Source organism: Leopardus geoffroyi, chromosome B4 (assembly GCF_018350155.1).
Source record: "Leopardus geoffroyi isolate Oge1 chromosome B4, O.geoffroyi_Oge1_pat1.0, whole genome shotgun sequence".
NCBI lineage: Eukaryota > Metazoa > Chordata > Mammalia > Carnivora > Felidae > Leopardus > Leopardus geoffroyi.
The window spans coordinates 71,689,413-71,704,963 of record NC_059341.1 but is presented as its reverse complement, the minus strand read 5'-3'; the positions used below and the strand labels follow the sequence as shown (position 1 = coordinate 71,704,963).

Sequence of the window (15,551 nt, the reverse complement as noted above, 5' to 3'; positions counted from 1 at the left end):
TTGTTTCCAATACAGCAAGCCTGAGCAGTCCCCACCCAGATGAATCACTCTCAAATTCTGTTCCAGGTGACTGAGCTCTCATAAAGAAAAATGCTTAGCAGTTCAGATCGATGTCATTCCAGTTCATAATGGCTAACCCCAACAGCCCTCCGTGATCATCAGTAATGCTTCTGTTTGTTCGTAGGCAGGTGATAGCTATATTCCCTAGGGTCGCTGTTCCAAACCTTAACCACTTTCTTAAACCTCCTGCATCATCCAATCATTCCACCTTTATCTTTATTTATTTTTTTTTATCTTTAGCTCTTCCTTGTTCATAGTCAAACAGAGATCATCAGGTGGTAGGCCACTTACCTCTCTACTCCCCCACCCCAATGGACCTATCAGAATATCAAACTTTATCTCTCCCATGAAAATTTCTGAGGAACTGGAGTCTCCCTTCCTGTCCCCGCTAAGACCATTATTTCTACCTGTGTCCTAAATCACAAAGCAAAGAAGCTTTCAGAGTTGCTCTCCTCCTCTGTCTTTATCTTCACTTCAGCCTAGCTCTTTCCCCCAAAATGACAAGCAGATCAATTAATCTCACTCCTCAAAACCAGCACCACCCACTGCCACGCCCAACACAATCTTTCCATGGTCCTTCTTCCATTTTTAGCTACTTCCTATCTCCTTTCATTTCCTCACCAAACTTCTTGAAACTATGTACATATATAATAAACATAAAATATGTACCTTTTATAAATGTATGTAATAGAAACAGAGGACAATAGTTTAAGGAGTAGAGATTGCAAAGAATATAGAATTAATACTATGTGTGTGTATATCTATGTTTCAATTTGTTTTTTCCTGAAACAATTGCCATCTGTTTCTAGCCAAACTTCTAGATTAAAAATACCTACAGTGTGTCACCTATGATCTTATAATTACTAAATTCAATGTTTTATTACCAAGTTCTCTTACTAACTGGCCCAGCAGCATTTAAAACTTTCTTTTCCCAGTAACACTTATCACCTCTTTGCATAGTACATTAATTTGTTTTCTATCTTTCTCCCTCCTACAGGATGTAAATTGTTATAAGGGCACAGTCCCTACTTTTTTGATTCACTCTCTAGAATAGTTCCTGGTATGTAATCAGTGATCAATGAGTATTTGTTGGATAAATATCACCCAACTCCTGACCAAAATCAATTAGGCAAAAGGTGGAAAACACACCCAAACTGGGTCAACATCAGGCTCTTTTCTGAGAGTTTAAACTTAGGACCAAGAGAGTCAGGCCAGTCTCTCTGAGTAGATATAAAGTGATCTTTAATGTGAACACAGAATAAAATAGATATGTTAGAGAAATTGTCACAAAGAATATCCTGATAGAATTCAAGCCCCTGGTTTCATTTATCCCAATTACCAAAATGAATTTTATCCTTGATCTTTGAGAAACAGCTCAGTACCCTTATAGTAAATTACCTTTTTTTTAGCTTGAACTATTTTAGTGTTTTTTTCTTTGTCTATTGCTTACTATCAAAGGATTCTGTACTAATATACTGTTCTGTGGTTGAATAGGCTCAAAAATAAACATCCTCAAGCCAATGTTCAAAATAAAAACAAAAAAGGAAAGAAAAATGGTAAAAAAGTTACAGTTGCCATTCTTATTCTCAGAATGAATAATATATGTAAATATATGAGCAATGGTTAAGTTACTTTAATGAACACATGGTATGACATGAAGGCAAACTCTTCATGATAACATACTTAGGTACTGTTTATGGGAAAAGAGCTATTTTTCATGTCTTCTCTAAAAAGATTACACACACATTAATTTAGGCTCTGAAGCCGTTTTTTGAAATTAAGTTTAGGACTAATTTTACCTCATGTTAATTTTCCTGAGGCCACAGGAAAGTACACTATTGGGCAAAGAGCAGCAGAAGAACCTAGCTCCAACAGCTCACAGCAAATTAAGGCTAGAGGGAAAACTAAAATGCATCCTAAACTGGCGTTTAGAAACAACAGGGCTCTATCTTGAAGAATACAATTCAGTCATTATCAACCTTACATTTCACGGGTACTTACCAAACAAACGCTGATGGAACAGAAATTTGCCAGCTATTAGTCCTATGAGAATGGCAAGTAGCCATAGAAGCACCTTCAGGATCCTCCAGCCAACTCCTCTAGGGTATTTATTTGTTACAAATGAAAAACAGTTTCCAACAACAATAACATTGGCTTCTGTTTGGCTATGAGAAACTGGGTCCTCGGCAAATATTAAGAAGTTAAAGAAGATCACCAAGTAAGCCACGATCAAGCGAGACCAGGGATGCTGGAAATAATAACGAAAGTCTTTACCCATCCTTCAAAACTTCAATTCCGTTGTTTACCTGTGTAAGAAAAGATACATAGGGTTAGAGCAGGAGAATAAATAGTCTCTCTTCCTATTATCTGTTCTGATTCGTAACAGCTCGATAAACAGGTATTTAGAAAAGATGCTACCAGGGGCTCCTGGGTGGCTCAGTGGGTTAAACGTCCAACTCCTGATTTCGGCTCAGGTCGTGATCTCACAGTTAATGAGATCAAGCCCCGCATCAGGCTCTGTGCTGACAGTAGAGCCGGCTTCAGATTCTGTGTCTCCCGCTATCTCTGCCCCTCCCCAGCTTGCTCTCTCACTCTCTCTCTTTCTCTGTCAAAAAAAAAAATAAACATTAAAAAAATGTTTTTTTAAAGATGCTACCTGTTCCTCTCATGGTCCCAAGTCATGTCTGAGATTGAGGAAAGTAAATATTGTCCCTTTGCTGGCATCTAACCACACCTCTGACCACATGGGGGACGTAGAAAAGAAGAATGAAAGAGCAGGGGGAGAAGAGACATGAGAGGGCAGAAGAAGACTGTCCAAAATCGGGGTGGGGTGATGACTGAGACGACCTGTAGAGGTCACCTCAGGAGGAAATGCAGGGCAAAAAACACAACACAACGCTTTTCCTCTTTTAGATTACTATTTTTAGGTTACAATCATAATATAGAGTCATTTAAAAAATGAGGGGCGCCTGGGTGGCGCAGTCGGTTAAGCGTCCGACTTCAGCCAGGTCACGATCTCGCGGTCCGTGAGTTCGAGCCCTGCGTCGGGCTCTGGGCTGATGGCTCAGAGCCTGGAGTCTGTTTCCGATTCTGTGTCTCCCTCTCTCTCTGACCCTCCCCCGTTCATGCTCTGTCTCTCTCTGTCCCCAAAAAAATAAATAAACGTTGAAAAAAAAAATTAAAAAAAAAAAAAAAATGAAAGCAATGTAGAAGCAATCTGAGCACATAGGAACAAAAAATAAACATCTTCCTCTGCCCCAATCCCTCTCCTCAGCATGATCCCTTAATAATCTGTACTCTCAGGCCTTTTCCTATATGTTGTGTATGGACTTTTATACAAAGGTTCAGTCAAATAATTTCAACACAGAATAAGTCTTATGAAATAGCTGAGTCTATAGTACAGTAGTGAGTTACATGCAGGAGGGACTAGACAGTTCTGCTTGTGGGAAGTGAGGAAAAAGGGGAAGACTGCACAGAGGACAAACCCAAGTTCAGGGCTGAAGGATTAGTAGGAATTTTTCCCCAGTGGAAAAGGCAAGAATGCTCAATCTAGGCATTTGGAAAGGCACAGAGGCATTGCAAAATACATACTATGCCTCTATCTGTGGGTCCTAACCTCGAGGTGCATTGAGAGTAAAGAGCTTTCTTAAAACTCTTTTGTGCAGACCCCACTTGCAAAATCTTGCTCACCTCCTCCTTTCTCTTTGGGAGGCAGCCTGCCTATAAAGAACACAAGCCTGCATTAGATGCACCAAGGCTGTGACTGGTTGTTATTAAGTCTATCCAATTGTGGGATGCAGTTTTGGTGAACCCATTTGGTGCTCAGACTAAGCTATATCTCTATGATTTCAGCAACAAAGCTGACTAAAAGCTGAGATCAAAACATAACAATAAAACTGAATAAAAGCTGAGATCAAAACATAACAATAAAGGTAGTGATGTCACTGAAATCTGCCAATTCTTTTCTCTCCTTTCTCAATTTGTTTAGAACTGGGAGAAAAAAGGGACCCTTACAAAGCCTACAGCATATGACATCCAGGCTCTGTGTTGGATGTCTACATGCATCATTAAATTATTTTTATCATAACAACCTTCTGAAATACTGTCATTATCATTCCCATCACCTCATTTTACAGGGAGGGAACTGAGGCTCACACAGATTATGTAACTGACCCAAAGTCAGCCAGCAGAGCTCTTATCTGAGCCTCTGAAGTCAACTGTAGAGCCAAATCACCCAGTCAGTTCCAGGCATTTCCCCTGCCTTAGAAAGACACAGGGCCCAGCCCCAGGGATGTCATCCCTTGAATGCTTTCTGGAGACACATTCTTCTCCAGAGATGATTATATTAACTCTATAGAGTATACTTCTATACCCAGGCAAAAAATACATAAGTGGAAGAATCCTTCACAAATCCTGAGCACTTTGGTAAATTGATAAATTTCCCATTGACAAATATTCTCATTTCCACATGACTAAAAGCACAAAGATCAAGCCACAAGCCTGAAGTAACTCTAAGTCAATGGAAGACCTGAGAATAGGATCCCAGGCTCCCAAGTCCTGTCCAACACTCTGGGGTGATGGATATCAATCAAACCCACAATCTAAGTTAATGAAGACTTGTCTTAACCTTTTCAGAAAAGCAATGTAAGCACACAAAAGGACTGGAAATATAACTCAGTAAAACAGATAGTCTCTGTGCCTTCTAAACAATTTCAAGTCCCTCGTGATCTTTGTGAATACTCTGAAATGTCTGTTCCCAGGGGCTGCGGCTCAGACAACTTAGAAATGACGACTGCACAAGGATTTTTTTCTCTTTTTATGTTTACTTTTGAGACAGCATGAGCAGGGAAGGGACAGAGAGAGAGGGAGACACAGAATCCCAAGCAGACTCCGGGCTCCGAGCTGCCAGCACAGAGTCCGACCCAGGGCTCAAATTCACGAACTGCAAGATCATTACCTGAGTGGAAGTAGGATGCTTAACCGACTGAGCTACCCAGGCACCCCAAGATTTTGTTTTCTAATGTGAAGTTCATCACCCAGTAAGTATAGCAGTAGTTGGTTATCACATGAAAGAGAGCAAAGTGGTGAAGAACAAAAATGAGCATCATGCATTTTCATGATATTCAGTATGCAAGGATGCCAGAATGAGTTGTCAATTCAATTTCATGCAATGTTTTTAGAAATGTCCAAAGACCGCTATCACGAGAGACTACATAGAAATCATCTCAAATCCAATGAGTCTTGAAGCAGGACTCACTCCTACACGCCCATCAGAACAAGGCATGAGTAACATCTATGAAGTTAAACAGGTTTCTAGGTTGCTTCTCTTACCAGTGCAGAATTCTCCTGTAGTTGCCCCACCACCTCCTTTCCCCCCACCCACATACAAGCAAGGCAGCAGGATTCAGAACACCGAATACATAGGATCTTGATTGTTTTTTGAATAAATGCTTTGTGAAGGGTTAGCACATTTTATCATTGTTGTTTTTAACTTTAGAATCTTGTTTAGTGAGCTATGTAATGTCCACGTGCCCAAACTGAATTAGAACATTCAAAAAAGTTGGGAGACAGCTGTTCCTCTCCAGTACTTATATTATTTCAAGACAGAGAACTGTAGAGTTGAGCAACAATCCTGTACTTGTTGATCTGAACTCCCACAGGCATGCTATGAATGGTACCATCACCCCCAGGTTACACGTAAACAAAGATCAGAGTGGTTGCTGCCTATCCACATCCAGGAAGTGGAAGAGCCAGCATCTGAATCCAAATCCATTCCTAGCCCTTGATCTAATATATCATAAAGCTGGAAGTGTTTCTTCCAATAAATATTTCCCATCAGGTCTGCAGGCTAGTCTTTATTTCCACAAACAGATTCAGTGACTCACAGACCAGCTGAATTACTGGTCTATTTTATGCTAAACATGGCTGATATTTATTCTTGTTTCATATGCCAAAGCTGAAGTGAGGTCTTCCAGGGGGTCCCAAATTTCAAAACCTACATAATAACTTGAATGAAACTTCTACTTATCCCCACTTCCTGACTTCATCCACAAGGTCACCCAAAGCTTGCCTAGTCATCTCTGCCCTAGGTACCAGGCATGCAAAGCACCAAAACTGTTTTCACTTCTGTAGTTCACATAAAGCAATATGATCATTCAGTGACTCTAATGCTAATAATCCAGGATTGAAATGGTTCAAACTGACTATGCTACACAGTATTCATAGGCTACAAACCCTTTTAATTTCTTTAAACTCAATTCTGCCACCAAAGCTGAGCTTTTATCTTAAATAAATGTGATCTATCTTAGGTCTTAGTATATTATAGTAAAATTATCGATTTATGTGTTTGTCTCCCTCACTGGGTCATAAGATCCTCAGTGAAGGGCTGTTCACTTCCAGGGCACAGCACAGGGACGGGCTCAAAGTGGGCAATCGATGGACATCTACTAGATGGGGAGGGGTGATCGGTACACTTAGAAAGAAAAGCCTCCTCATTGTTCAGGCAAGTTGAGGAGACACAGCAACCTGCCATTACCTTTCACTAACAAAAAAAAGGAGAAAAAAAGCACTGGAACCCAAAAATTGCCATGCTGACTCACCACTGATCCCACCCAACAACATCTCATTTTACACAGGTTCTGCATTATCATCATTATCACTAGGGCTAACATTGAGTACTTAACCATATATCAGAACACTATGCTAATGAGCTTTACAAATTTTATTTAAATTGCACAGCAGCCCAATGAAGAAAATACTCTTATTTTTACAAATTTGAACCTGAGACCTATGAATTTGTAATTTGTACCAAATAACAAAATGGGTCTGGGCCAAAACCAGGATACAAATCCAAGCCACTTGTCATTAACGCTCTACACCAAGCCTTCCCACGTAAAGGAAAAAATTCCAAAATCTTACCCATTACGTGTTGGTTAGGAAGTTTCTGATAATGAATCTGTGTGATATAAAAGATTCACAGTACTTCTAGGATGAATGAGTCTACTCATACTATTCCAGTGGACCTGGCTAGCATGATCATAAAGAATCGGGGTCATGTAACCGACTACAGGATTGCTTGAATTTTGTTCTTTGAGCGTCAAGTGTCAGTAGTTGAGTTGATCTGCTTGTTCTTTTGCAATGCATCACTGATGCTCATTCTGTGATTTTCCAACTATGCCTAAAAAGAACACATCTGAGAGCTAGATTAATCCACACCATTCACTTCCCTCTTGTAAGTAATGACATGATTAGGTAGATGTCACTACCAATATCTTGGAAGCCTCTGCTTTTCCACATTATAGCAGTGATTGAAGAAGTTGGTTGGCTACAGGCTGGAACTTTACACTCTGATAATCCACAGGCCTCCAGTCATGGTTTCCAGCTCTAGATGGACTAATATTTATCATAGATATTAGGAATCCTATACATCTTACTACAAGTATTGTATTTCGGCTAATCTAAAGGCAAGGAATGGAGAGGTATTCAAAGGAAAAATGGGAAAGAGGTAACGATACTCAAGTTGGGAGGGCACTGAACAAAGGCAGAGAAGAGACTTTCTTCTTCATCTGTAGGAGGTGCATCTGGAGTTCTGTGTGGCTGGAGCACAGAGTGCTGGAGGGCATCTTGTGAGAGGCAAGGATAATTTGGGGCCAATTCAAGGAACATACGCAAAAGTGTTGTTGTGTATTTTACTGAATAGAGACCAGAGAATGAAAAGTTTCAGAACTGAAAAGTGATATAACTGACTAGAGCAGAATTTGGGAGAGAATTCTCTGTCAGCTTAGATCATGAAAACTTGGTATGAGGCATAATGAAAGTGGGGAAAATAAGTTTATAGGCAACTTCAACAGTTTAAGTAAAAGATAATCAGGTCGTGGACTACAACAAAATAGATCCCCCAGGAATCGTTGTAATAATCTGACTGAACCAGAGTACCCTGCCTCCATCACTTATTAGAGTCTTTACGAATAAAGGAAAACACTGAAGGAGGGTGAAATTCATTTTTCTCAGAAGGGACCCTGGCTCAGGCAACAGTTCTTGCATAATAACAAGTCTGATTAAGATGGAGGACACCCTTGGGGCTCCTGGCAGGGGCACCTGGGTGGCTCAGTCGGTTAAGCGTCCGACTTTGGCTCAGTTCGTGATCTCACTGTTCATGAGTTCGAGCCCAGTGTCAGGCTCTGTGCTGACAGCTCAGAGCCTGAAGCCTGCTTCAGATTCTCCCTCTCTCTCTGTCCCTCCCCTGCTCATGCACACTCTCTCTCTCTCAAAAATAAACATTAAAAAATTTTTTAAAAAGATGGAGTTTACCCTTACATTTTTAAAAATTGGGCGCCTGGGTAGCTTACTCGATTGGGCATCTGACTTCAGCGCAGGTCATGATCTCACGGTTTGTGAGTTCGAGCCCTGAGTCAGGCTCTGTGCTGACAACTCAGAGCCTGGAGCCTGCTTCAGATTCTGTGTCTCCCTCTCTCTCTCTACCCGTCCCCTGCTTGTACTCAGCCTCTCTCTGTCTCTCAAAAACAAATAAACGTTATTTTATTAAAAAAAATGTTTTTTTTAATTTATGGATGCATCTGGAAAAGTCCTTGATGAATTAATGCTCTACAAAAGACACTACTACTGGCCAGGTAGAGTACACTGAGTGCACAGCCCTGCGAATACAGGTCTCGGCATCTAGTAACACCTAACCAGGTAACATGCACAGGGCACTTCCATTGTGAAGGGCACCGGTCTAAAATAAAAAAAGAATCTCTCCAAGTTTTTTGAAGCTCCTTAGCATTTACGTCTGAAAACTCACCTGGAACCTCTCTTAGCTCTTATTAAAGGGCTTTGAAAAGATGACTGTGCCAAGAGTATAAACTGTAGCCCGGCACCTTGAATCCAATCTCTTGAAAAATAATTTTTAAAAAGACTTCCAGTACTTTACTTTTTGTGGTATGCACTTTGTGACACATACAGCTGTACTTTGGGCCATTCTTGGCTGTATTAGTACAAGACAAAGTTAAAGGCTACAAGACAAAGAAGAGCCTCCTTTCTTCAATTACCCTAGTTCTAGCATAGTATTTAAAGTTCTTTGCAGTTCACAGAACACTGTTTACAATCATTTCATTTAATCCCTAGGATAATTGCTTTTAAAATTCTATGTCCAGGGGAGCCTAGATGGCTCAGTTGGTTAAGTCCCCGACTTCAGTTCAGGTCATGACCTCACAGTTTGAGTTCAAGCCCTGCATCAGGCTCTGTGCTGACAACTCAAAGCCTGGAGCCTGCTTTGGATTCTGTGTCTCCCTCTCTCCTTGCCCCTCCCCTACTCGCACTCTGTCTTTCTCTCTCTCTCAAAAATAAATGAGCATTAAGAAAATAATAAAATAAAATAAAATAAAATAAAATAAAATAAAATAAAATAAAATAAAATTCTACCTCCAAAAGGCAGACACAGTTTAAAATTGTTTAATATTTTTTCCTTAAAAGATAAATAAGGATAGCAGCCTATATTTATATCACATTTTACCTTTTAGTGTTTTTAATGGGCAAAACCACACCATTAGAATGACACTAGAATGATTCAAAGGAATCAGGAGCATGAGTTTTTCAAAGGGCAGCCTGATGTGCTGGGAGGAATATGGTCCAGTTCTAACCGCTACTTACTAGCTCTGTGACCTTGGGCAAATCCCTAACCTCTTGGAGATTCCACTTCTTCGCCAGTAAAATCCCAGTAAAAGTACTTCACTCAGAGCACTGAAGTGAAGACCTAAGGAGATTTCATCTGTAAAGTGCCTGGTCATTTCCAGCCACTTCCTACCCTGAAGGCCACTGTTAAAATACAAACGAGTCTTGGTCATTCCCACTAATAATGAGCATGATGGTAATAGCACCTACACATTACATTTACGGAGTGATTTTTTATGTTATTCTCACCATTAAAGTATTTTTAATGCAACTGTACAAGGTAAAGGATGAATGCTATCCTTACTGTGCAAATATTGAAGTTGAGGCTCAGAAAGCTTAAGCTACTTGTCCAAAATCATATTTAGAAAGTGTTAATTCCATGATAACATTCATCATTCATTTGTTCAACATTTACCAGTTGCTTATTTGTGCCAGGCACTGGCCTACCCATCAGGGTTGCTAACAGATGACACTCCTGTTGTTTTGCATCTTACAGTCTCACTGAGGGAAACAGACGTTAAACAGAAAAGAAAATAGATACATAATATTTTAAAAAGCTGTAAGGTGATGGAGGAAGTTACTGGGGAATGTCAGCAGGGAGGGAAATTAAAGTAGGCTTCACTATAAGGTGACATTTGGACAGAACTTCAAGGAAGGGAGGGAAGCAAGCAGGTATCTGGGAAAGAGGGACCCAGACACAGAGAACAAAACATTGCAAAAATCTGTGCTGAGTGAATGATTAGCACATTTAAGGAACAGCAAAAAAGCTAGTGTGACCGGATAGAGTGTGGATGCAGGGGAGTGTGAAAGGAGATGGAGCCTGCAAGGTAGCATCCGATTGTGAGGTGGCCTTTAGTGATCTGGCCTTGAGGCCGTCCAATGCGTGTGGGCTTTCCCTTGTGTGATTCGGGAAACAGGAGACTGAGTGACATATGTGAGTTACATGTCAGAAGGGCCACATTTCTGTCTGGTGGTTGGAAATGTATGAACTTCTAGACATTTAAACGGAAGAGCTGACGACAGTTACGTGATAGATTGGATGTGGACAGGGCCTGGCAAAACCCAGACTGGAACTGCCATTTCCTGAGAGGAACACCACCGAAGCAGACATGGACAGTACAATAATCATTAACATTTCTTAGTGCTTTTTATATGTTAGGCAAGTACTTTTCATTCAGTACCTCAATTAGTCCTTATACCAGCCCTTTGGCTTTACCAATAAAGGAGTGGAGACTCAGAAAAGTTATAATCTGCCCAAGGTCATACAGGTACCAACCAGTGGAAACAAGAGAAGTACCTCTATGACCCCAAAGTCAATATTCTCAATAACTACTATGGTCCCTACACCGAGAAGTATAAAATACAGACTAAAGTTCCAATGGGAAGGAAGCAGGGGCACTAGGAACCATTAAGTACTAGGTGATAACTTGTACCTAGTAGGCATTCAACAAATATTTGCTATTGAATTAATAAATGAAAAAAAAACTTATGGATCATGATGGGATAATGAACCAGCCTTGAGTAAGAAGAAAAAAACAAAAAAACAAAAAAAAAAAACAAAAAAACACTGAAGATTCCATTCCAGAGAGAACAAACTCTGGATAAGGGGATATTCAAGTCTACAAAAGGACACATGGCAGAAAAATGGAGAAACCAAATATGCATTTGCCTGGACCAGCCCTAAGGTCTTGGTATATTATCCTGAAATGTTAGATGAAAGGCAGGCATGAGGAGATTATATATAGCATTCTACATAATGCGAATGCTTAATACAGGTTTTAAAAACACAAATCGCAATAATAACAGAACTAAGTTGGAACTTCTTGCTTTTGGTCCAATACCAGAGACCACACAGCCTTTTAAATAAAAAGCAACCTTTTAAGTCAATCAATGAAACCACCCTAAGTGACTTTACATAGACACCAGGATGGTATTTGTAGTACCCTTGCTAATTTAGAGGATCATATCCATAAATCCCTTCCTAGACTTTCTCTTCATATTGTTTTCAACCTTTAAGTGATTTTCTTTCCTTGTTCTTATCCTGCAGTCTTTGGGATAACAAAGTTCTAAATCATGCAAGTTTTTAAAACAGAGAAGCTGAAGCAAAGTAGGTCTGGAGTTCTCTCTAATTAGTTAACTTTTCATTAAAATGGCAAAGTATTTATGAACACTTTCATGTCATAAAGTTGAAACATATTCACCAATTAATTCTTTAAAAATGCTTAGAGCTCTTTTTAGCGATATCTGTTTATGATAAAGAATCTAAACAAACACCAAAGAAAATAATAGTTCAAGAATAAAGTAAAATTCATTCATATCTGAAATTATTTTTTAAATAGCTGGCAGTTTAAAGAAGCATATTAAATAAAATAGACAAGTATTGGTTTCTGAGCAAAGGATCAAATGGAGGTGGAATGGGAGTGGGTATAAACACCCAAGTTAAAATTTCAAAATCCATACTTGCTTTTAAACTACATAGATGGGGGGGGGGGGGGGCGGGTGTTAGGAACTGTAGGCATGGTAAAAAATTAAAAACTTTACAACAAAAATAGTTTTTACAGAGATTCTACTATTCTTTATATTCAATAAATTGTAAGGAATGTTTTCTGAAGACAAAACTGAACCCTGAAATCTTCCTAGAAGTCCTTCTGTGGATTTCAAACAGTATGTCATTTATAATGAGGGGTAAATATATTTGTTCAACATACCCTTTTTTTTGGTTCATTAGACACACAAATACTAAAACAAGCATGTGATGTTTACTACCCTCTCTCACACCCATACACAGAGTTCATTGTTCCACAGAGGGTAGAATGAATAATGGTAGCCCAAGTGTTACCACATGGATCTACCACACTTGTGGGCCTATGGCATTTTCAAAAATAGGAATCGCCAAATAGCTTTCTTTAGCCACAATGAAGTTAGTAAACACTCAAGTTTTGGGTTTTTTTGCTTTTTTGCTTTTATGGAGAACGCCCCAAAACAGCAACCTGTTAATTTAATTAACAAACAATACGTAGTGCTTCTCCAGCGCTCCCGTGCTAGTAATCAGCGAAGCGAGGAAAGTTCAAGGTCTGTCCTGGTAACCCTGGGAGCCCCGGAGTTCCAGGGTTCCTCACCGACAGCCTTCCACCTAGGAGTCTCAACTGCCCTTTCGCAAAAGGACCGGTGCTTCCGTTACCGCCTCTTCCCACCCCCCACCCCCCACGCTTGACACTTTACCCTGGCTCCTGGCGTGCCATCCTCGGGAACCGAGGAAACGCGCCGGGGGAACTGGGGGACGGGGAGCCGCGGCCGCTTCCGCATTCGCGGGCAGGGACGAGGGGGCGGCCGGGCTAGCAGGGCTCCGCTGCGGCCGGCCCGAGCGGCGGGGGAGGCGCGCCCAGCGCCCGGGCCCGCGTACTCACCAGCTGGGGCCGCGCGGGCGCGGGGTGTCTGCAACACCGGAGAGCCGGGCGAGCACAGCCCTCCGCCGCGCCGGCGGCCTCGCTGGGAAGAGCGGCGAGACGGCCCGCCGGCGTCGCTGCCGCCGCTGCTGTCACCGAGCTATAAATACCGGCTCGGCCCACACTCGCCGCCGCCTACGCCGGGCGCCCTCCGCAAAGTCCGCCGGCCGCGGGCCGGGCAGCCGGGGCGCAAGGGCGACGGCGACGGCGCCGCGCAGGTGACCGCGATGGCTCCAGCTGTTCGGCAGCCTCCGCAGCTGGAGGCATGGCCTCCCGCCGCCGCCGCCGCCCCCGCCCTCCCGTTCCCCTCCCGCCTGCGCCGCGGGCCGACTCCAGCCCGCGGGCCGCGCGCGCCGCGCCGAGCCCGCCCCGGCCGGGCCCGCCTCTGCAGAGCAGGCGGCTGCAGACCCAGGACCACTTGGGAAGCGGCGGAGGCGGGGGCGGGGTGGGAGTGGGGGTGGAGTGGGGGGGGGGGGGGGGCGTGCGGTTGGCTTCAGCCTAGCGTGTCAGCAGCAGTCCCTTCGTCCTGGGGGAATCCGCAGACTTCTTGCAAAATCCACCATCCTGCAGGGAACCAATGAGATTCCCAGGTGGAATAGCCTCAAAGAAGTGCAAACTTTCTAATGCAGTCTCAGGTCATATAGAGCATCCTTTCTGCTTTTGCCAGTTGGCGATGTGGAGGTGGGGTGCGGAGAGACAGCCCGGGAGGACATGAGTAGTCTTACACTTACTTTCCATACACTTACTTTCTAGCCTGTCCGGTCTGGCACACCCCACGCAAATATAGTCACACATTTGTTCACATATTTATAAACTCACACACTTTCACACACACTTAGAAATGGACAGATATATGTACACATGCATATATACCCATACACACGTATACAATCACACATACATTCATACATACAGTTATGCATACATATATCAGAAGCACACACATGTGCAATATTGTTGAAGCTTGAAGCTCTCAGGAACCTATCATGCTGTAATTCTTAAATGCTTTATCTGTAGCATGGCAGAGGAAGACCTTTGACCACATTTGACCAATTCCTTTCTTTCTGATGTAACCTCTTCTCCATCACATGTGTGTGTGGCCTTTGTTTCCTTCCACACCAAATAACAACTGCTACCTCAGTTTACCAGCTGCTTATACTGTATTAAAAGGTGCTTTCCAGTATACTGATATTCTGTGCAAACGGAAGTGATCCCTAGTTGGTATAGTCAGATGGAAAATGGGATAATTCCTATATGACTCCAATAGCAGACATATGAGGAGAAAAATAGCCTCTCTCCTGGACTGGCAGCATGATTCAGGAATGTTCTGGGTAGCAAGAGGGAGAGCTGAGATGTCAGCAGATTTTGAGATGGGACAGAGAGAGCCACTCCCAAGTCCTGCAGTATAGCTAGTCTACACAGGCATAACTGGGAGTTCACTGCCATACTTCTCACTAGCTTGACATATGTTCAAGCTTCTAAGAATGACCACGTGTGTCTACAGTACAGTCATAGTTTGTAATCATCTTCTGGAACTCTTAGCTGGGTAAGATTCTTTTTAGTGAAGCTTTCACAAGTGTTCCCAGAAGGAGCTGTTTCCTATGCTAGCACTTTGTACATTTTACGATGACACTTCTTACATTGAATATACTTTTTTCGCCATGTCTTTTTCTCCCCCACTAAGCCATGAAGTCTTCAAAGGCAGAGACTAAGTCTTACCAATGCATCCTCAACACCTAACATAGTGAATGATGGTAATGGCCCAATAAATAGATCAATTCTACAGATTATTAGAGTCTACAGTGCTTTTATAATTATAATCAGGATTATTTTCCAAATGTTGATTAAACTGTGTAACTGTCTAACATGGATTCCATGTGCTATTTTTTCTTTGTATCTCCATTTAAAGCAAGGATGTCTTCAGTCAGTTGAAACTGGAAAACATTAAAGTTTTACAAACTATGCAGCACAGTACTGATATCTATGGCTTGTTAACCAACCCCTTGCCCTCAAGAAACAAAAGAAAACAAAACAGAAGCACTTTTCCTGTCATTAAAAGTCTGTAAAACATACTATATTTCAGAGGATAGTGAAGTAAAAATCAATGAGCGGCTTCTTTTCTGACTATGTGAGAGATAGAGCTCACTCTACTTCACAATCAGTTGAATTAGACAGTGTCCATTAAAATGAACTTAAATTAGTCAGAACTGAAACGTCTGCCCTCGGTTGCACCGTGCTTGTTTATCCTACCTTTGTATCCCTGTATTCTTAACATATGGCCTTGCTTTCTTTAATAATAATTTCAAGAATAAGCTCAACTAACGCTTACTGTTTGCTCTTAGTTGAGGGATCTCCAGGTTTAAAGAATATAACTCC

The 15,551-nt window shown here is 41.8% G+C and overlaps 1 protein-coding gene across 4 annotated transcripts in view; it reads right to left on the bottom strand.

The window, feature by feature from the left end:
* Positions 1–13,482, bottom strand: part of TMEM117 (transmembrane protein 117) — a 490,241-nt gene extending 476,759 nt beyond the window's left edge. For 2 of the 4 annotated variants that reach the window (XM_045466026.1, XM_045466032.1), the window contains exons 1-2: positions 13,137–13,478; positions 2,062–2,366 (exon numbers count right to left, since the gene is read on the bottom strand). In XM_045466026.1, the coding sequence (XP_045321982.1) occupies positions 2,062–2,338 (277 nt within the window). In that variant the 5' untranslated portion in view covers positions 2,339–2,366; positions 13,137–13,478. Of the gene's footprint in view, positions 1–2,061; positions 2,367–12,951; positions 13,045–13,136 lie in introns of those variants that run through there. The other 2 variants (XM_045466029.1, XM_045466027.1) reach the window with 2 other exon arrangements.
* Between the last annotated feature and the right edge of the window lie 2,069 nt (positions 13,483–15,551).